Here is a 21148-nt window from a genome sequence, read left to right as displayed (position 1 = left end):
AGATTTATCTCACCGAGGACCAGAGGCTAAACTTGAACAAAGATTTGAGCAGTAAAATTCTAATGTTTTCAATTTGTTTAGTTTCTCTGCTATTTGGATATGAACTCACAGTGCAGCACTGCTGCAAAGACAGAGAATACCACCCTAGGGGTGTATATATAGAGCTATCTCTTGTAAGACAAATAATAAGGCCTTGGGCAATATGACATATTACAGTATAATTTTGGGCTACTTATTATAAAGCAGGACATCGGGAAGTTATTGGACAGCAAAAAATATTCAGTAGCTGAGAACATGGCTAAGAAACTACTGATTGAACTTGATGTGAAGAGAGGGCAAGTGTCTGAGAAGTCTGTGCAAATGCTGCATATCTCAGTAGCAGATGAAATTTTTCTATTGAAGTTGTACAATAATAACTAATAGCAACCAGCTAAGGGAGATAGAAACTCATATCAAGGGCCCTATTTTAGGATTCATGTTCCAAGATAGGTCATTGTTGTTGTCTAGTGTCTCTTAATACTGTGGCACCAGGATCTTTTGCAGAGCTGTCAAGCATTGCTACATTTTAAATAAACTGTACTCCTCCGAGGGGGGAGGGAAAAAAAATAAAGAGAAGACCAACTTGTGTGAACAAAACAGTTAAATATTTCTTAATAATCAGGTAAAAATAGAAAATGTTTTGGAAACTTATGTAATTATATTTTTACTAGTGTGCCATTACTTGAATTGTCTTCTGATCAGAAAGAAATTATTACAGTGAAATAAGTCCATACATTGTGAAATAGATTATGCAAGTGGAACAGCATCATTAAGAGAATGTATGTAAAAGCTCTTTCATTAGGAACTTCAGGTAAGGTTGTGGATAATGGATAAATTCTTGAATGGCCAGATTAGAGGTGTATAAACTGTATCTAACTGTATTTTTCAGTAACAGATAAATATCAGCATAAATAAAGATTGCTTGTAAGTGCAATAGGATGAAATATGGCATAGCAGAATCATACCGAACATACTGTGGGAAATGTGAAATGAATGCTCAAATTCATAATTTGAAATAATACAGGGACAGGACAGGGTTGAGGGTGAAAGCTGTTTAATACCAGATCAGTAACTTTCTTTTATCAGTTTCTTAGTTTCTGTGAAAGTATTTGTGTAGGTTACAAGCTCTATGTTAAAGAGGAGTAAAATATAAATAAGAAATGCTCATCAAATGTTGTTTTTCCAAAGAAACTCTATCTTATTTCAAGGATTAAGTCAAGCACTGGTTGAGAAAAATGAAGAGACATTCTTAAGAAGATAGGTGCATTTCTTATGGTTTGCAGCTGGCCATTTTCAGAGCTGAGCTCTCAGACTGGAATGGACGAATGTCTCTTCACTTGTGGCTGCATTCATGAGTATTTCTCATGTCCTTGGGTCTTTCCCCACAGAAATGTTAATGTACTCCCCCTGTTTTTGAATTTGCACTGGCTAAGAGTATGAAGAGAGAGAACCAACATTCTCAAAATCTCTGTCTTTTGCAGGTTTTTATTTTTCTCCATCCAGCGCCACTGGCTGTCTGCCGTGCCTGTGCCACACAGCTGGTTCTGTGAATCAGATCTGTGATAAACTCACTGGCCAATGTAGTTGCCAAGATGCCTCTGTAACAGGACGGACTTGTGAACGCTGCAAAGACCTTTATTTTGGATTTGACACTGTCACAGGGAGGTGAGTGTTTCTTTTTCTACAGGTCACTTATAACCTCATTGTCACATTTTTCCTCATGGCTCAGTCAAGAGTTTAGTGACAATGGAAAGATGTGTTCTAGGTAGGTTAATCCTGCTACGAGTTCATGTGTGCACTCTGATTTACATGTGATATATTACACAATCCCCTGTGCTCCCATGAGATGAAGGAAATAGAAATTTTGCTACGGATTTAAGTAGTAACAGCATGAAAGGTGTATAAGGCTAAGTTATAGCAATTTGTTAATTGTTTCCCTATGTTTTCTATGCATCTTCAGTAAGGTGTGTTGTTTTCTGACGTGTTTAACATTGACTATTGAAATGCAGGTAATTTGCCATTCTTACAACTGGTGATTGCTATTGAAGATTTCATGAAGATTTAATGGGGGGTGGCAGGGAGAGAAGGGGAAAACTACAGATATCCCTGACTTCCCAAATTTCTTTTGGTAAAAGCAGTACAAATATTCACTGCACCTTGACTCTTAAAAATTTGTTTTTCTGAAGCAGTGCATTCTTTTTCAACATTTTCTTATGTGCCACAAGGTAAATTGTATTTCTAGTGCAGCCTGATGTCTTTAGGTACATGGATTCCCTGGATTATAAGGGGAAAACATACATTTAGTGTAGTGCACTGTTATTTCAACAACTGTGCTATCTTTTTTTTTCCAGGATCATCTTTCTTGCTTAGTCCTCACAATCTAAATTTCCTTTTAAAATATTGTCCAGAAAGATTGCACAGCTCTTATGCTATTATATGTTCATGCAGATTGATGGTGTTAAATTGTTTTGTTATATTTGGTATTTTTGCCTTTTAAAAACCCAAACTCACATACCACAGGCAAAAGCAAAATCTGTACAATGTTCCCCTCCCTCTTCTCCTCTCCCCTAACTAGTTTGGGGTAGACAAGCTTTTAGGCAGTGATTAGTAATGTCATCCTGCATATATTTGACATTATTCTGCAGATTTTTCACTTTAACTTTTATGTTACTGTCACTCATTAGGAGATTTTTTAAAATTATTTTTTACTGTTTCAGGTCACAGAGGCATTTGCTAATAGCCATAAAGTAATCTGTAGGAATAAGGACTTCCTATTTTCACTTCCTGTAATTTCTAATGGTGAGAAATAAAGACTGTGTAATATTAAAGTTCGCCTTTGAAATATGTTTTCCTTAATATTAATGATACCTTTTTATTTTAGTTACTTGGAATAGATTCTCCCTTCACCCCTCAGTTTTAGCACATTTGTGCTAAGCAGTAGCTTTTCTGAGCTAGATACTGGCTTTCAAATACCTGCATTTTAACCTGTGTTTTGCGATTCAAAATGTGGAAATATAATTATCTAGATCCAGACCTTGTAAGGATAGAAAGTTTTTAGAGTTCTGGGATTTGAATCTGAATTGGCTTTAATTCCTTAATACTAGTTAATCTTCATGGCAGTATTGAAGACTACTTTGGTTGTATATTAACGTGATGAACTTACGTTGCATTTTCTTGCCTCTCTTTTCATTGTTGTCTTCTTGGGCAGTGTACCTCTGTTCCTCAGGCAGAAACTTTTATCCACTGACAATGATAATGCAGGTCTTTATTTGTTAATCTATTTTATTCCATTTCTTTAACTGTTAATATCTTCATAAAAAGAGTAATATGCTTTTTGTTTCTCCATAAAGTTGCCAGGTCATTTAAGCCATCCTTGCTCCAAGTGTCTTTTAAGGACAGAAAAGGATGTGAGCTATCTGTAGTGGCAAAGACATATCTGTCTTTGTACAGTAGCACAAAAGAAGCAGAAACTGTGATACACAGAGATTGTGAGGCTTTAAAATTCTCCCACTCTGAATGCATATGTGAGCTGATTTCTTTTGTGCTGTTTTTGAGATAAAACAGGAACTCCATATTCTTTAATGCATTTCAGGTTATGAAGCACGAAAAATTTCTTGGCTTTTAAGAAATTAGGAATACTGAGTGTTTACAGCAATCTGAGCAGGTCTGTAATGGTTGTGAGCATCTGTACACATTTGAAATCCTTTACCTCTGTATTGTTTACTATAATGAACTGGTCAATGAACATCACAAATTGTTTATCTATTTATATATATATCTTGACAGATTACTGTTTATGAAATCCATTTAGCAAGTGAGGTTTTCCCATAAGGATGAAAAATGAAGATTTTAAACAGATTGCTGGAGAGGCTCTAACTGCACCTAGAGAGTCAATGTAATAAAGGTTTCTCTATATTAATATTACAAAAACCATTTATCCTCAGAAAATCAATATCACAATTCATCTTGGCATGACATTTCTCTTTCCATGTTTTAAAAGTCTGTTTTCCTTGATTATATATAATTCTGTTTTAATAAAACTCATATATGTTTGACATAGAGTACCTGGAAAAAGTAGCATTTGACAAGAATACTGCAAATATTTTTCATATGATTAAAAGTTACTTATCTTTTAAAAGAATTGGATTTTTTCTTGAAAATCCATAATTGACTGAATCCTTAATTCTGACTGAAAAGCATGAACTATGCCTAACAATAAATCCAGTTCTAGTTTTTTGCAGTTAAAGAACATGATGCATGTGATTACAAAGAAATAATGTGTAATCCCGTTGAGCAGAATATGGTGAAATATCTGCTGTTATTTGCAGGATGAGGAGCCTCATTCAGTATAGGTGAAGGTAGGGAGCCTACACTTTTCCTAGAAGAAAAATGCAACAAGGAGAAAGGAACAGTCCCACCCTGCCAGGCTGAGAACTATCACTGTGACTATATGGGTGTTGAGTGTGATTGTCATGTGTGAATGGTAATCAAAACTAGAATAATCAGGAGACCCTTATTCATAAGAGGTGCAACAATATACAGGAGCAATAGGAGAAGCTTGTCTTTCTCTGTTTATCTATCAAGAAACTTTTGTTAACATCTCCCCCTACTAAATAATCAGTATGTAATGAAATTATGAAATAATAATAAAATACTGTCTTACTGAGCAATTTTTTTTTTGTAACTTAACTGGGTTTAGTTAAAGTACTCTAAACAAAACCTCTATTTAAAGGGGGATTTGGTTGCACTGTCTGTAGATGAAAAGACTTTTGAAAAAATTGCCCTTTTTTCTTGACTGTAAAAGAGAGCGAACTGCAGTATAGTGGCTTCCAAGAGAGAATGTATTTTATTTATTCTCAAAAGGATATTAGTCCATAAAAAAAATTTGCAGCTTATTTTGCAGCTTTAGCTTTTATCAGCCTTTTTAAGGGTGTTGAATGATTCCCCAGGAGATCACACAGCACGAGCTGCTGTGGAGTAAAGGAACTCTAATACAGAGAGCTCTGCGATAGGCAGAAAATGTATGTGAAGAGTTTCCTTAAGCTTGTTTAAAAATCTGTCACATTTAATGCCTATTTCACTGATTATTGACCTGAATTTTAGTGTCCTAATGTGAAAACAGTTTCCACCTTCCCCTCCTCTCTCCCTTGCCTTAAAAAGCTGATACCTAAAGCATGATTGAACTCAGTTTTTTTCTGCTTTCATGAAGATAGTAGGAGACACAGACCAAGGTGTGATGATGGTGACTGGGAAGATGGCAAAGTAACTTGTGTAAGGGCATCACCACATATTTCCTGAGGTCTGGTGAAATTGGCCAAGGAAAGATCAGCCAAATATAAATTGACTCTTGTTTAGTCTTAGGGTTAGCAGAATAAAGGGGGCAGAGCATGACTGCCTTGGACTTCTCTGGAGTCTTCTTTTTGCTGCTTCATCACCTTGGGACCTGGCATCTGGAGTAATTTAAAATTCCCTTGAGGCTGATGTTGCTTATGCCCTGAGGACTGGAGTTTTGCGGCTCAGTACAAGGGGAGGGAAGTGCAGACTTCCCAGCACGTTTTAGCTGCAGTGCACCTTCCCACCTGTTTCCCCGGCCATGGCTTTTCAGATCTCTTTTAGTCTGCAGCAATTAAAATATAGTGAAATTAGAATCTAAAGTGGGAAGTTTAATTTGCCATTGTTGACTTTGTTATGAGTAATAATGGCAGGCTGTATTGCAAGGGGTAGCATTACAGTATTTGTAGTAATTTGCTTTGCTTAATTTCTGATGTGTTCAAACTCTTTGAATATTTGTACAATCTGACATCGGTATCCATGCTATAAATTTGTGTTAGTGGGGAAATGGTGTATCAGGTGAAGAGTGAATTGATCACAAGAGGTTTCACATGCAAAAGCCAAAGGATAAATTAATCCTGAAAGTATTTTACTGGTGCTAGAGAGATTTACAGAATTGAAGCGTGGCATTTGTGTGATGCCAGTGCTTTTATTTTTTTTGTTCTTTTTAATTTAAAAATAATTTACTTGTAGATTTAATTAATTATTCAGTGTAATTATTTCAAATTTTGTCCTTCAGGCTCCAAAAACATTGTGCTTTCTGTTAGAATATTAGTATTTTTGCTGTTTTTTTTCCTGTCACTGTTTTAGTCTGTTTTTTTCCTCTCAGTTTTGGTCACCATTCATTCTCCTTTATTCACAGCATGTAATTTTTTTCAACCTTAAGTTGCCTTTGGGGGCAAGAAATTATCAGTTGATTTCTTTTTTCCAACTAAAGCATAGTTTTCCCTGAGGTAGAAGGTTGCCTCTTTTGTGCAGGAGCCTCTTCAGCTGGTTACGTATGTATCACTGAACTCTGCAGCTCTCAAGAAAGGTTGTGTGAGTAAGAATGTAAGATTGAGTGCATAATGTGGTTATTACTGAACATTATTGTCCAGTTTGTGTATGGATCAATATATATAAAAGCTCTTTAATTCTAAGCCATTTTTATATAAATTAGAATATTATTCTGGCAGTGAGATATTTATTTTTATAAACATTTCGCTGCCAGAAATACTTTTTTGTAAGTTTTTTTAATCAGACTAATAGATTTTCTGCTCTGTTTCAGACTACTGAACTGTTTATGATGTTTTAATTATGTTGCCCAAGAATCTTTTAAACAAAACCCTACTGTGCTTAACTGAAGTGTTGATGTGTGTTGATGACTTCCTTGATTTGTTTTTGTTTATAGATGTCAGCACTGTAATTGTCATCCTGCAGGAGCCATTAGTGGGACTTGTCATCTTGTTACTGGACAGTGTGTTTGTAAACAATTTGTAACTGGCTTGAAATGTGACAACTGTGTTCCCGACGCCAGTAATTTGGATGTCCACAACCTCTTTGGCTGCAGTAAAAGTAAGTGGATGTTAGGTCTTAAAAGCATGTCTTTCAAATTAAAGTTTTTAATTGATTTAGTGAGTATTGAATTAGGTCAGCAGTAAATTATTCCCTCCCCACCTCCAAATATAGGGTGACTGAAGTTTGAGTGATTTTTACTGTATTGTAGGATTGTTTTCTAGAGACATGTGCAGAATCCTTTGTGTCATACACACCTTAGGCTTGTAGTTTAACCCAGGGGATAAGGGTTAAACTACAAGCAACAGCCCATAGTTTCCTTGCACATTTTCTTTGTAGTGACTAATCTAGAGTTCATCTTTTAGTCAAGAATGCAACAGCATTTGTACAACTTACAGCTTAGCCCCCTTTCCTGCCACTGACAGGAGGCAGGACACCTGCCTTCAGAAGGTCTGAAGAACAGAAGGTCTTTTGAAAAACTTCCCCATGTGATTAATTCCAAATGTTCTCCTCAGTGCATTGTAGCTTTGCCTTTCTCCTCTTGGGGCACTTTTTCAGTCACTTTGGGAAAATATGTGATGTGATGTAAACAAAGCATCATAAATTGGCATGTGTGAAGTGGGGTCAATGCTATATTGAGGGTCAAATCATGAATTGTAATGAAACAAATTGCAGTGGAACATCTGGATATCAAGATCACCAGCACACAGTCTCCAAGCTGGCGGAGTTATTAAAGAAGAAAAGGCAAAAGTATATGTAATAAGAAAATTCAGTACTTAAGTTGTCTTTGGGTCAATGTTCAGACATGGGTTTTGAGGGCATCATGCTATGCAATGCCAAACCATGTGGGAAGGAGCTCAGGTCACTCTGGAAAAGCTGTGTGGCACACCTTACTGCCAAACACAGTTAACAGCCCAGCCTTGGAAGTCCTGAAAGCAATGAGTGAGGAACTCTGCAGGTGCTAGCTGGACATTTTTGTCAGCAGGCCTAATTAATAATGGTCACACTGGTCATACTGTGAGAGCTAGCTCAGGTAGCCATGTGTAATGCAACAGCAGGGTTAGACATTCCCAAGTTATCTCTGGAATATGCTTCTGGATCTTCCCTCAAAAAAATATTTCTTTGTGTGTTCTACATGGATATTTATATGATATTCATAACTGTGATATGTGAAAATCATAGATTTGCAAGCAGAGATGTAAATGCACAAAGTAATTACAGGTAGAGACAGCTATCAGTTTGTATTTGTATTTAATTGTAAATCACTTTAAATTTCAAATAATATGCATTGTAGAATGCATGGCATTAAAAATGGTCATAAATATCCTATAGAGAATGATTTATTTCCAAAGACAATTTTTTTTAGCTTTTCTCAAAGTTTGGAAGTATTTAAATAGTTTTGATTCCTTTTTCCCCATACTCTTCTCTAAAAAGCACAGTATCTATTCATTGTTCAGGCAGTTGATTAGCTCGTTGTTTCTTTAAAAAATGTAAGATGTTTCAACTGAATGTGTAATAATAATAATACATGGCACTTTTATGATGCTGTTCATCTTCAAAGTGCTTTACAAACATAAGCCACCCTACTTATTTGTGTTGAGATACACATTGGATAAAGGTCAATAGCAATTTAACTATAAAATTGATTAATAATAGTATTACATAGAGAAATAATATAATAGATTTTACTTAGACAAAAGTACATCAGGCAGTATTCTAAATGACAAGCGGAGTCCTCTTCTGGACATAGAGGATATAGCAATTGGAGTCTTTTGGTTATTCATACCAAAATATTTGAACTTGTTGCACACATGTGGAGCTTTGCCTGGCTTGGCATTTGTAGTTATTTTCATTGCAGAACAGTATTTTGTTGACACATTCATTACTGGTTATAAGTCTTTGCCAAGGGAAGCAAAAGGAAGTTGCTGTTACTGTCCATTAGTGTTCTTTAAGGAAAAGACTTTTTTCTTTAGCAATTTTTCTTCTTAACAGTATCTTAGATGCTGCACAAAAATGTACAATAAAGTACTTTGCTTACTATTTAAAATTTAAACCAGCAAACCTCTGGAAGCAATATGCAATAGTGTGAGACTGCCAGTGGAGAATGAAGGTGATGCTGGTAAATTGCTGTAATTTCTCAGGTCTTGTAAGTATATATTACATGGAGAGAAATTCTTTTAAATGCCAAAGGAATTTAGGAGCACTTGTTTCCTCTGATTCTCAAACTTTACTCCTGTAGAAACTTTAGCATACATTTACTTCCTAAGTGAGATGAACTCAAAAGTTGTAGATTGGCATCAGAACAACCTATGCATTTTAAGGGGAGATGATGATTATGTTCAGTTCAATCCAATGAATTCTAGAAATATTTTGTGCTATTTCTTGGCTGAGAGACTGCAGTAGAAGCATGGCTTTCCGTTATCTTCCTCTAAATAAAAAGCTTCATCTCAATTTCCAGATTTGTATTAAAAACCTGTATATAGTGTGCCCACTGATTTTGGTCTAAGTCTCTACATCTATCACTTGTGTGGCTTGAGGTCCTCATGACATTTTCTGTCTGCAGCTTCATTCTTTGCTTCTTGTCTCTTGTTAGCTTGGCTGAACAGATTTTAGTAATTAACTTTTGGTGGTACAGAGCAAATATCCACATAATGAAGAGGATGATAGTTTATAAAAGAAGAGAATAAAATCCATGCTTCAAATCTTGATGTTCTCCTATAATACTTAATGTAGGGGAAGGAAGTTAATTGGGTGGTTCTGAATCTAGCTCCTGGTACCTTACTCCATGCGCTGATTTCTGTGCTGCCCTGGACTATTCTCATTCCTTGAGAAAAATGTTTTCCTCTACATCCACACTCCCTTGGTGAAGAGGATAGGGAAATGGCACAGTCTGCCTTTGATGGCAGTTACTATCTGCCAAAACAGACCTGTCTTGGTCTGTGCTGATGCATGGTGTAAGGGACAGAGAGTAGGGCTTTCCTCAGTGTAACTGGATTACTGGAGGTCCTACAGCAAGCTGTGGACTCATGCTCTGACCTGAATAATAACATAAATATAGAATCATGGAATCATCTAGGTTGGAAGGGACCTTTGAGATAATAGAGTCCATCCATCAAAACATATGTTTATGTTAACATGTGTGTATATATGTATATAAAGTTTAATTTCTGAGTATTAGCTATTATCTTAGGTAGGACCATGATTACACATTTGGATGACAAAAGAGCCATAGGAGAGATTTTGAATGCTCTTCCTTAAAATGTGAGGCACTTGGCTTTTGAACTTCAAGTTTGTTTTTCTCTTTATTGATCCTAGTGCAATAAAGTAACACATGTTTCAAAGTCAGTAGAGGTAGTAGGAGAGTCAAATTTTGGCAAATTAACATGTCAAGCTGATTTCTTAAAATGTTAGATACCTTAGTCTCATGGATTTGAATTTCACGGGAAACAAATGGAAGCCAATTACCTAAATAAACTTAAAAATTTTGCCCTTTATGTTTTTGTGATTTCATTATATGAAGTAAGCTTATTTTAACACTTCAGTAAAATCTGGACTTAGTTGGACTTTCCATTTGTATTTTACTTGAGGAGTTTATGCCTGGTCTGTGCTAAAATGGAATGAATCCTCTGAAAAAATAGATCCTAATTGAAGTAGAAACTTCAATAAAGCAACCATATAAATAAGTTCTTGTTTTATAAAGATCTTGAAATACATTTAAAAGAAACCCCACCTGTTTGGAAAACACTTGCTTTATTTTGGGGTGGAAAGGGGGATTAAGTTTATTCATAATTTGTTTAAATATATACACTTTTTTCATGGATAAAAAGTGTTGTTGAAGAGCATTTGGATGGGTTGGTGTAGTCTATTAGTGTCTTGCCCTGGTGACTGTACATTTACTCAAAGGGTTTTTTTGGATGAAGAATGCTCAGCAGTTTCTTTGCATTTTTCTCTAAATTTGTATGATTATTGATTACCTTGATTTTTACATCCTCAGTTTTTGTGTATGTTTTAGCTCCTTTCCAGCAACCTCCTCCAACAGGAGAAGTTCTCAATTCCTCTGCTATCAATCTTTCATGGAGTTCCCCTGACTCTCCAAATTCTAACTGGCTTATTTACCAGCTGTATAGGGATGAGGAAGAAATTTATACTACTGAAGACTACCATCCTTATAGTAAGTAAGGCTGCATCAAAGATTTTGTATTTGTGTGTATATATCTGTATCTATATGTGGTGCTTCTTGGCTATTTCTCATTCCTGTCGTTATCATTCTCAGTTGTTTTGAATATATTATCCTGTTTCCCTTTAATGAGGTATTGTTCTGTGTTACTAGTTTTGCTTGAAAGGAATGAATAACTTAGTCTAAAATCTGGCAAATGGAATCACCCAAAATGGATGATAACTATTTTACTTTTTAATCTGAAAAACTTTAAAATTAACTTACCAAAAGTATTTATTGAAAATATACACAGATGCCAAAACCTATGAGTCAATGTCACATATAAAGAATTAGGGTGAACAGAAGAGACCATAATATGCTTAAACTTCTTTTTTCATCTTCTTGGTTTTAAACTGTTAACAGATAGGAAAGCTTTTTGTGGCCTCTAACTTTTAGCACCTTCTGTTTAGCTATCACTGTAGCTCCTGATTTGTCTTTAGCAGCACCACTTCTCTCATGTTGAGGCTTGCCAAGGGATCCTCAGAAGGCAGTCCTAAAGGATTCGACACTCTGTCCAAGCTGAAAAGGCCATTTTGTGCTAATATTGATCCACTTATCAAAGGAAAGGAGATGGATTTGGATACTGTTTGTATGTATACATGGCACACAAGTGGTTTTTTAAGAGGATGAGTCTGGTTTAATGCCACTACGGTTTGACCTCTGTTCTAGGAGCCTCTTTAGTTTGTTGCAGTTTCTTACCAATGCAGCATTAATGTTTTGCAGAAGTTGAGTCTCTCTAGTTGTTGGTGTGTACCCTGGAGGGGAGAGAAAAAAAAAAAAAAGCTGTTTTTCAGTGGAAGCCAAGAACCTTTGGAATGCACCTCACATTTCTATGTTATGGTTCATGCTGCAGTGTTACAGTTCATTACTATGTGGCTTATGTTGTGACTTTGGGCACTCTGCAGTACATACTGTGAGGAAAGGTATGTGACCCCATGTAAGCACGAGATGAAGTGATTGAGAGAAAGAAATATTAAAAAGTGTAGAGAACTAATAGAGAATATTCCAACACCTTAATTTGGTTTAAAGGCCTAAGTTTAGTAAAAAAAAAGAATTTTAAAAGAAAAGCTATGATATTTCATTGTTATACATCTATTTAGTAATGTATTTGAAACAGTGCATTGTTGAGGATGGTATTTCATTATTCTACCTACATTTCTTTCCCTCTACTTTGCAGAAAGCAAAAAAATTGTGGACGTAATTAACTGGATAAAGAGACATTAACATGTTTCAATTTAACAAAACATTATCTTCTTAAAAGTTTCAAAAGGCATTTTTGACATTTCCTGGAAATCCCCCTGATTAGTGATATTAAATCATCTACTCATGTTTGGATATTAAAAAAATACATTGGTAATGCTGACAGAATGTTTCCTAATGCTATTTTTTTCTTAGTATAGTTTGGAATTTGTAATGCTCATGAGGTGAATGTACAACTGGATTAACATTATCTTATGGCTAAATTAGGGCTTTATAAAAAAATTGAACTTCCCAAGGAAAATTAATAATAATCAGCTTGGTGACCTGGATGATAATATTGCAGAATGCCCAATTAAAACAGTGTTTTCTTAACTGTTCTGGAAAACCTCAGCCTCAGGTTTCCCAGATAGTCTTTGTCTTGAGGATAAAATTACCTACTCGCTCTAAAATGTGAAAAAAACCCCAGAGTTACTAACAATTTTAACTCCAAATTAAGTTTTTTTCTAATTACTTATAAATGTAACTAAATACAAAATCATAAACTCATTAAGGATGGAAAAGACCTCTAAGATCATTAAGTCAAGTGATGAATCCAGCACTGCCATGTCACCTCTAAGCCATGTCTTCAAGTACTACATCTTTTTTTTGAATACTTCCAGACATCTTGAGTCTACCAGACTGCTAGACAGCTCATTCCAAAGCCTGACCACCCTTACCATGAATAATTTTTTCCTAATATCTAATCTCCTTATACCAAATACCCAACCTTCTCTAGCACAACTTGAGGTCATTTCCTGTCATCCTCTTACTTGAGAGAAGAGCCTGGCCCTCAGGCTACAACCTCCTTTCAGGAAGTTTTAGAGAGGGATAAGGTCTCTCCTGAGTCTCCTTTTCTTCAGACTGAACAACCCAAACTCCCTCAGCAGCTCCTCACAGGACTTGTGCTCCTGACTCTTCACCAGCTCCACTGCCCTTCTCTGGACATGCTCCAGCACCTCAATGACTTCCTTGTAGTGGGGGCTCAGAATGGGGCACAGGATTTGAGATGGAGCCTCACCAGTGCCAAGTGCAGGGGAGATCCTGCTGCATCTTCTGCTGCTCACTACTAGCACTCAAGGAGGTCTCAGCAGCCCACTGTTCAGCTGGCAGCTGTTCCCCAGCCCTGCCTGAAGTACCATGGTTTGCAAGGTCTGAAGATGACGTAACGTGGTCTCATTATTGCTGGACTCCAGTGATAATGTTGTGATTGCTATAAGGAGTTAAGTACTGTAGGCAATTACTGGGCTGATCTGCTACTTTTGTGCTACAATATCAAAGGTTGAATATCTAGCAATACTCAGAGTTTTGTGGTTCTCTTCTTTAAGTTGTAATCAGGGCAGTGCTGGCTTGCCAGTGTGGATGTACAGAGAGAATGCAGAAATAGCTTCGGCCGCCACTTCATTTGCTTTGCAAAAGTTTATGCGTATCTGTGCTCTGACACATAATATATTAGTCAATGTTAACTATTTCTTAAGGCCAAAGAATGTAGGGTGTTGTGGTTGTACATAAATTCATACTGTGCTGTGATGACTAAGATGTGTAACTGCTTCTGGGATATGCACAGGAGCAATTAATGGCAATTGGTACTATAAAGATGCTAAAAAAACTACTAACTAAGAATAATGGAAAGTAGGTGTGGCAGCAGCTCTCTGGTCACAGAGAGCAACAGATAACTTTCTCAGGCATAGTGCTGGGAAAAGTCTGTGAGGAGATCAGAGAAAATAATGGAAAACAATTCTTAATCTTCACTTGCTGGTATTGTCAACATGTGGAATGTGTTATGGAGATTTGTTTATCAAAGGGTGGTTTCTTAATTAGCCAATGGTGATGGTGCTTGGATTGGAGGACCAATAAGGTCCAGCTGTATCATAACTGTTTGTAAAAGAGCAATGGGTTTCTAATAAAGATATATATGATCCACCTTCCGTGAATCATGGAGTCCATCCCAATTATTACCTGGCCAGGGGCCCATTTTCTGGGACAAGCTGGGGGGAGGAAGGTAAATATAAGCTTTGTATATACCTTTTTAATAATTCTTTGCACTTTTGTTTCACTCCTTATCCAAGATCAAATGCTTTTCAAATGAGGTTTTAGGCATTGTTGTAGAAATGAGGAAGTGAAAGCACACAAAGTTGAAATATTTGGTCTTATGCCATCAAATTAATCAAAAAAAGAGGTCTGAAAGTTTGCACAATGGTTTGGGGTTTTTTCCTTAATTATATTCTCTAATATTGATGCTGATTTACATTTGAAATAATTATTTTGAAGAAAAAGAGGAATGAGAAGATAATTGTATTAATTTTCATGATTAAAGCAGGAACTAGAAGTTCAGTGGAAAAATAATTTCTCTAATGATGCTAATGTGCAGGGGAAGATTATAAAGGATAAAGGGGACCTTTTTTCCTGCTAAAAAAACCTGAGAAGTTGCAATGTTTATAATCTCAAGAAGGTCATGTGGACAGGCATAAATATGTATTGGATTAGAGCTGGACAGAATTTAGGTATAGCAATTAAGATTGTTTTTAATGTGTTAGATTGATACAATTTTCTTCTCACCTGTTTGTTTCAGGTGTTCAGACCTTCACCGATGTCATGTTAGCTCCATATACCTTCTACTCCTATTATATCCAAGCCAGCAATGTTCATGGTTTTACAAGAAGTGACTCAGTGACATACAGAACAAAATCTGGGACACCTGTGGGAAGCTTGGATTTAAATCCTGTCTTTCCTGTTAGTCACCACTCTGTTTTACTTTACTGGACAAGTGTCTCCAATGACTCTGGGCCCATAGAGAAATACATTTTGACTTGTACTAGCTCGGTTGATCTGCAGCCTTGTGGTCAGTATGAAGGCTTAAAGACTTCAGCGATTATTTGGAATCTCATTCCATTTACAAAATATGTTTTTTCTGTGCAAGCTTGTACTAGTGGAGGCTGCTTAAAGAGCCAGCCAGTAACTGTAGTTACTGCACAGGCTCCTCCAGAAGGGCTACACCCACCGACTGTGGAAACCATCAGCTCAACAGAACTGGCTGTGGAATGGTCACCACCTGAGAAGCCAAATGGTAGGATATTGTCTTTACTTTTGTCAGTCAAAGTCTTTGCAAGGGAAAAGCAACATTTCCTCAAATCTCATTAGAATATCCCTGTCCATGCACCATGCACTGAAAAATGAAGTAAGGCATTTTCCTAATTTGCCTATATGCTATTAAGTGTATCCTCAGAGTCTGTGTTTTATTCTTCCAGAGTCCAGAAATCCACTGACTGTTTGGTCCCAGATTTAGCACTCAGTGGCATCTGCTGCAGCAAAAATCACATTTATAATCAAACATTTACAGTAAAATGAATTTTTTCCTAATTTGCCAGATTGCTTAGTTCAGACAGATGTGGTAGTATTGCCTGACAAAAGATAAATAAGCAGATAACAGTTATGGAAAAAAATCTAAGAATTAACAGAGAAGTCTGTTTTTGAAACCATCCGTCATGTGCAGTAGCCAATTCTATTACCAGTATAACTTTGTTAGGGATTAGGTGATTGCCAAGAGTTGCTGGTCTAACTTGTGTAATAATATTTTAGGTTTTTGAAACTGAGAACACAGCTGTTGTAGGATACTTCTGTGATACCACTAATTTTGTTGGTAAAACTATCTTTTAATATGTGAGCAATGGAATTTTGTGAACTTGCACTAACATGCACAAGTATTTATGCATGTGAAAACAAGCATTTTTATCTGTTCACAGAATGGGTGTCTGTCTTTGGGGAGCTCGGCTTTCACTTTGAGCATCTAATTTTCCACCTCTTTCCAGACTGGATAGGAAGAATGCCCACACAAGAATAACTGTGTGTTTAGAGGGGCAGTTTCTACAATGCAGGTCATGATGTTTACTGTTGTCACCTCAACCTGTGTCATACACTCTTCATAGTCCATAGCCATGACATGCATCTGGTGGCCAGCCCAAGCAGATTTAAGTGATATTCTCATATTGCCTCGATGTCTGGTCAGATTTCCTGTTCTCTCCAAAGACAAAGAGAAAAGCTCTTTCTCCCAAGCAACCTCTCCAGTTTAGTGCATGAATACAGACCCAAATGCATAAATTTTATGGCATTTATCTCTTGGCTTTACAAGAAATCTCTGGTAAGATTTCTTAAGATCTTATAGTTAAACTACTTTCCCCCTCCAGCCTAAATAATGTATTGCTTCATGCCACAACACTGATTGGTTTTTTTACTCCAGAGTGGTGAGGCTTTCCTGTCTATATAATAATTTTGCATTGATATAAAACTGATGTACATGTATCTCCTATCCAGTAGGAGATACATGTACATATCCAGTAATATGTTTTAAAATATTGGCATTAAAATAATTAAAATGTCACTCAAAAGTTCTCTTTATCTTAAAAAAAAAGAAAAGAAAAGTAAAAAGAAATTGGTATTTTAGTAGAACTCCAAATATCATTTAAATTCACTTTTTTTTCCTGGCCTTTTTCTCTAGGTATAATTATAAGATATGAACTTTACATGAGGAAAAAATTAAAATCAGCTGGGAACTTTCTTCCTCCTGAAATTCGTATTTTCCAAAGCAGTGGATGGCTCAGTCCTCAACCAGTTGTGGAATCTCAGAATGAAAATGCCTTGGCTCCACCGCAGACCAGTACCACAGTCATTGATCTGGAGCCATTCACAGAGTATGAATTTTATGTGCTAGCAGTAAACATGGCAGGTAGCATATCTTCAGATTGGATATCAGGACGAACAGGAGAGGCTGGTAAGCACTGGTTTGAATTTATTTGACAGAAATGAAAGGAAAATGTAATTAGCATGTATTCTTAATTTTCCATAAAAGTGTTTAATAATGGTTAACTAGGGACAAATTCACATTTTTAACTAATTAAAGATAGGTCAGATGATCTCAGAGCTGAGCATGAAAAGCAAAATCATTTTCTTCACCATAATATCATGTTGTTGAGGAAAATAATCCATGTCAATTAACCCTATATTTAAACTACAAGATTGCAAAATATACCAAGCAGTGTTTTAATTTGAAGACCTTGAGAGGGTTCCCTTTTCAGGAGTATAGTGCTTGAAACTTCTTCTGAGACCCCAGTGAGAGATGCCTCTATCCAAATTAGGATTCAAATGAGACCATATGCCCAAGTCAATTACATGGATTTTATTTAACAGGAAATGTGAGGTGTAGAGATAGAAACAAAGGGAAAACAGTGGGGAGAGAGAGTGATCAACAGAAGATAGTTACCCCCCATGGATCCAGCAGTGTCCTGTTGGTCCTTCTTCACTCTGGTCTTCTCAGTGGTGATTCTGAGATCATTCAAAAATTTTCACTATTTATACTTTTTAGCAAATAAAAGAACTAATTCTCATTGGCTACAGGGTTCTCTTATTCTATTGGTTAGAGGATTCCCTTGCTTCTAATACTAATTAGTCTCAGTCTTTCTCTTTTTTTTGGTGTCAGTGGGTTTCTTGGGTTGATGGGCTGTGGGTTGGTGGTCACAATCTCTCCTGATGGATTTACCTTTTACCCAGTCAGAGCTGATTTCAGCACAGTTGCCAAGTTGGCATTTGTTGTGGCCCATAAATCTTGCATTCTTTGTGTCCACTATCAGTGATACATTCTACTTCCCAAGGTTTTTAAACCTCCAGCTGGGTCTGAGATAACATCTGGACAATAGTACCATCTTTATCTTATCTCAAGTTCTTGCGATGGTGGCTTATCTTGCAGTCCAGGTTCCAGGTATCCAGAGAAGCATAATCAGGGGAGCTTCAGTGATTCTTAGTTTTTGCAAAAGCCATCTGTCCCAAGACTTGGGGTGATCTTTGTTTGACTGGTGATATGTGGGCGGGCAGTTGCTTATTCACACAGTTTGCCGAAATGGGAATCCTTATCTGGGTGCTTTTAACCAGAAGGAGCAAAGCAGATCTCTCATGCCCCAGGCCTGGAGCTAACACCATCATGTCACTGCTTTGGTGCTTATCTCATGGCTAAGTCTTTTGTATTTGAGACAGCCAACTGTGCTCTTTAACTCCTTACAACTCTTCATGGGCTTTTATAGAGGCCAAGTGTCATAATATGGCCCCTTTTTATCAAAGTGTAACCAGTTCTCAGCCTCTTGTATTATGACCCTTCAGATTTTCAAAAGGGCTTTGCCACATGACATATTATGTCAAATATCAGCAATTTATTTCAATGCTTTCAGTAGAAATCTATGGTTTTTCAGATTGATAAAACCTATGGTTAACAATTAAACATCTCTCTTATGTTACTTATGCTCTTGTTTGGTGCTTGCTTGAAAATCATGTCCTCAGTCATTTGTTCCAGCAAAACAGCAGGCTAAACTAATTCCTCCTTCAAAATGAGCCTTTTTGCTTATCTGTTCCTAAATATTATATGTTATAAAAGTGTTAAATTGTATTTGGGAAGAGTTCCATTAGTGCACTTGTTTGTACGTAGCAGAAGTGCTGTGAGTTGGTATCCTATTATTACAGAGGAATCAGGTGGGGATTTAACTGCAGTGCAAACAATCCTTTAACAGATTTGCTATGGAAGACAGGGGAACAGTTTTGTAAGAAGTGAGAGACATGTTAATTTCAAACTGGCCTAGCAAACAGAATTGCTTTTAAGATGCTGAAGTATTGAACACTTTTTGCTTTTATCAGTTTTTTCCCATGTTGCATGAAGTTCTTCTTCAAGGCCTTTTCATTTGTATGTACTTTCCTACCTGCTACAGGGGATAGGACTGTAGTGTTGATTAGTATTTCTTTGAAGACACAGGCAGAGTTTTAATCTGCATTCACAGCCAGAGTAGAAAACAGGAGAATGGTGAGTGAAGTACTTACCAAAATAAGGTGAAAATTCCAGCTAGTCTTGAAAATAAGGTTAGAATGGGAAATGATTGTCTGAAATGGTGTTTTGCAAGTACAATGAGGAAGCTTGCATTATACATACTGCTCACTTACTTTATTAATATTATTAATTTAACTTTATTTCAGCCCCAGCATTCATGCCATCTCCATCAGTATTCCCTCTTTCCCCATATTCCCTTAATGTGTCATGGGAAAAACCTGAAGATAATATATCAAGAGGAGAAGTGATGGGGTACAGCATCAGTTTGATGAATGAACAAAGGTCTTTGCCACCATTTTCCCAGGTATTATTGTTAGTTACATTAAGTCTTTCCTAACTGTTAATAATAATATTGATAAAACCTGATGTCCTCTGAGGTGTTGTGATGAATTTTTTTCTCTGGTTTGTTGTGTGTTCTCTGATCACCTACAGGTTTGATGCAATGCTATGTACTACATCTGCATTTTAAGCTGTCTTTCTCATCTGACTTGTGTTCAGTAGCAGTTCAGAGTCAAAATTAGGACAGATGAGCTTGTGCTGCAAAATTTAAATTCCCTTAATATTTGTATATACTGGTTCATATTGTTGCTGTACTTGCTAATATGCTTAAAGCCATATACTGTAGGTATCTACGTTTTCCTTAAAAAGGTACTTGTCTGGATGAGTTTTTGAAGTGAGGAAACCTAAAATACTGGAAAGAAACAGATTTAAAAAGTCAAAATACGTGAATTTAGCATACTGTTGTAATGTTTGAGTGACTGGGTTTGACAAACATATCATGGCATTAGTCGTAAGCTGAAAGCTGAGGAATGAACAGAAACATGATACATAATCAGAATATGGGAGTGGATCTGGTGCTCTCATATTGTATTTCTCATTCAGAGCTGATTTTGTCTTTTGGTATTACCACAGATGGGCCTCAATTTATTTGTTTATCAGCTGGGGATGCTTCTGTTCTCGGGGCTGTTACAACAATACATAAATGCCAGTTGCTTCTGGTCACTGGCTTGCAAGATTCTTCATGCAAAAAAATATCTGAAAACAAAGCTGTCTAAAATGCTACAGTTTATTCAGTTCCCCTCCCATTGATAGCTTATACTGATGGTAAAGTAAAGCAGATGCAAGTGTTTGTAGGTATTTGTTATTCTCCTCCCTCCTAATGCCTCCTAATCATGTCACTCCTTCAATAGTGGTCAGATTTCACAACTTAATAGTGTCATTTTCGTCATCTCAATTGTCGCTGCACTGTTTGTAGTGATAACTGCACCACCACACAGTTTTATGAGGCAATAACTTTGTTTCCTCATTTATCCACTCAGGAACTGGCTTATTACCTCATAAAACAGTGTGATGGGAAGTATTATCACCTAAATCCCAGCTTGTTCAGACTCTCCAAAATAATCCTCTCCCTCAGTTGGTCTATCCAGGCTTTCTCACATCTGAGTGAAGGAACCTGCAAGTTCAGAGACAAGTTTCTTATTAGTGATCATGTCATCAAATGACAGGAATGAAAATATTATTAACCAACTGTTGTCTTCCAATCTGTTTGCTTTGCAGGTTTTGCATATAGCTGAGGCTCACGAGCTCTCCTACGTAGCAACGGGATTAAAACCTTACAGGACGTACAACTTTACTGTTACTCTCTGCAATCAAATTGGTTGTGTAACCAGTGAGCCAGGCATGGGGCAAACCTTGGCAGCTGGTAAGGAAACAATCTGTAGCAAAGTGCAAAGCTGACACATGGTTTACTAATGAATACCATGATGATGGTCCTAGTTTGATGCACAGTGGCAGGGGTAGGTGTTGTATTAATACACGGTAACTTGCTTAATTATTATTTGTTTGTTTTGACAGATTAAACCCAAAATGTTTTCAGTGGAGGTTTAAGGTATTCTACTATGGCAGTAGGATTTGTGTACTGCTCTCTTAGTTGCAAGTTATGATATGATGGTTTTTATTCATGTTTGTTT

The 21148-nt window shown here is 36.6% G+C and overlaps 1 protein-coding gene across 10 annotated transcripts in view; it reads left to right on the top strand.

Annotated features, from left to right (window-relative positions):
• The window catches only part of USH2A (usherin), a 373658-nt gene that overhangs the window by 67118 nt on the left and 285392 nt on the right, over positions 1 to 21148 (top strand). For 9 of the 10 annotated variants that reach the window (XR_013181496.1, XM_077175908.1, XM_077175909.1 and 6 more), the window contains 7 exons: positions 1521 to 1704; positions 6761 to 6924; positions 10877 to 11035; positions 14889 to 15383; positions 16812 to 17084; positions 19325 to 19482; positions 20736 to 20880. Coding sequence is in view for 9 of the 10 variants with exons in the window: in XM_077175908.1 (XP_077032023.1) it covers positions 1521 to 1704; positions 6761 to 6924; positions 10877 to 11035; positions 14889 to 15383; positions 16812 to 17084; positions 19325 to 19482; positions 20736 to 20880 (1578 nt within the window). In the remaining variant the exon portion in view is untranslated. Of the gene's footprint in view, positions 1 to 1520; positions 1705 to 6760; positions 6925 to 10876; positions 11040 to 14888; positions 15384 to 16811; positions 17085 to 19324; positions 19483 to 20735; positions 20881 to 21148 lie in introns of those variants that run through there. The other variant, XM_077175915.1, reaches the window with a different exon arrangement.

This window comes from Agelaius phoeniceus, chromosome 3 (assembly GCF_051311805.1).
Source record: "Agelaius phoeniceus isolate bAgePho1 chromosome 3, bAgePho1.hap1, whole genome shotgun sequence".
Taxonomy (NCBI): domain Eukaryota; kingdom Metazoa; phylum Chordata; class Aves; order Passeriformes; family Icteridae; genus Agelaius; species Agelaius phoeniceus.
This window is presented reverse-complemented; position numbering and strand designations above follow the sequence as displayed.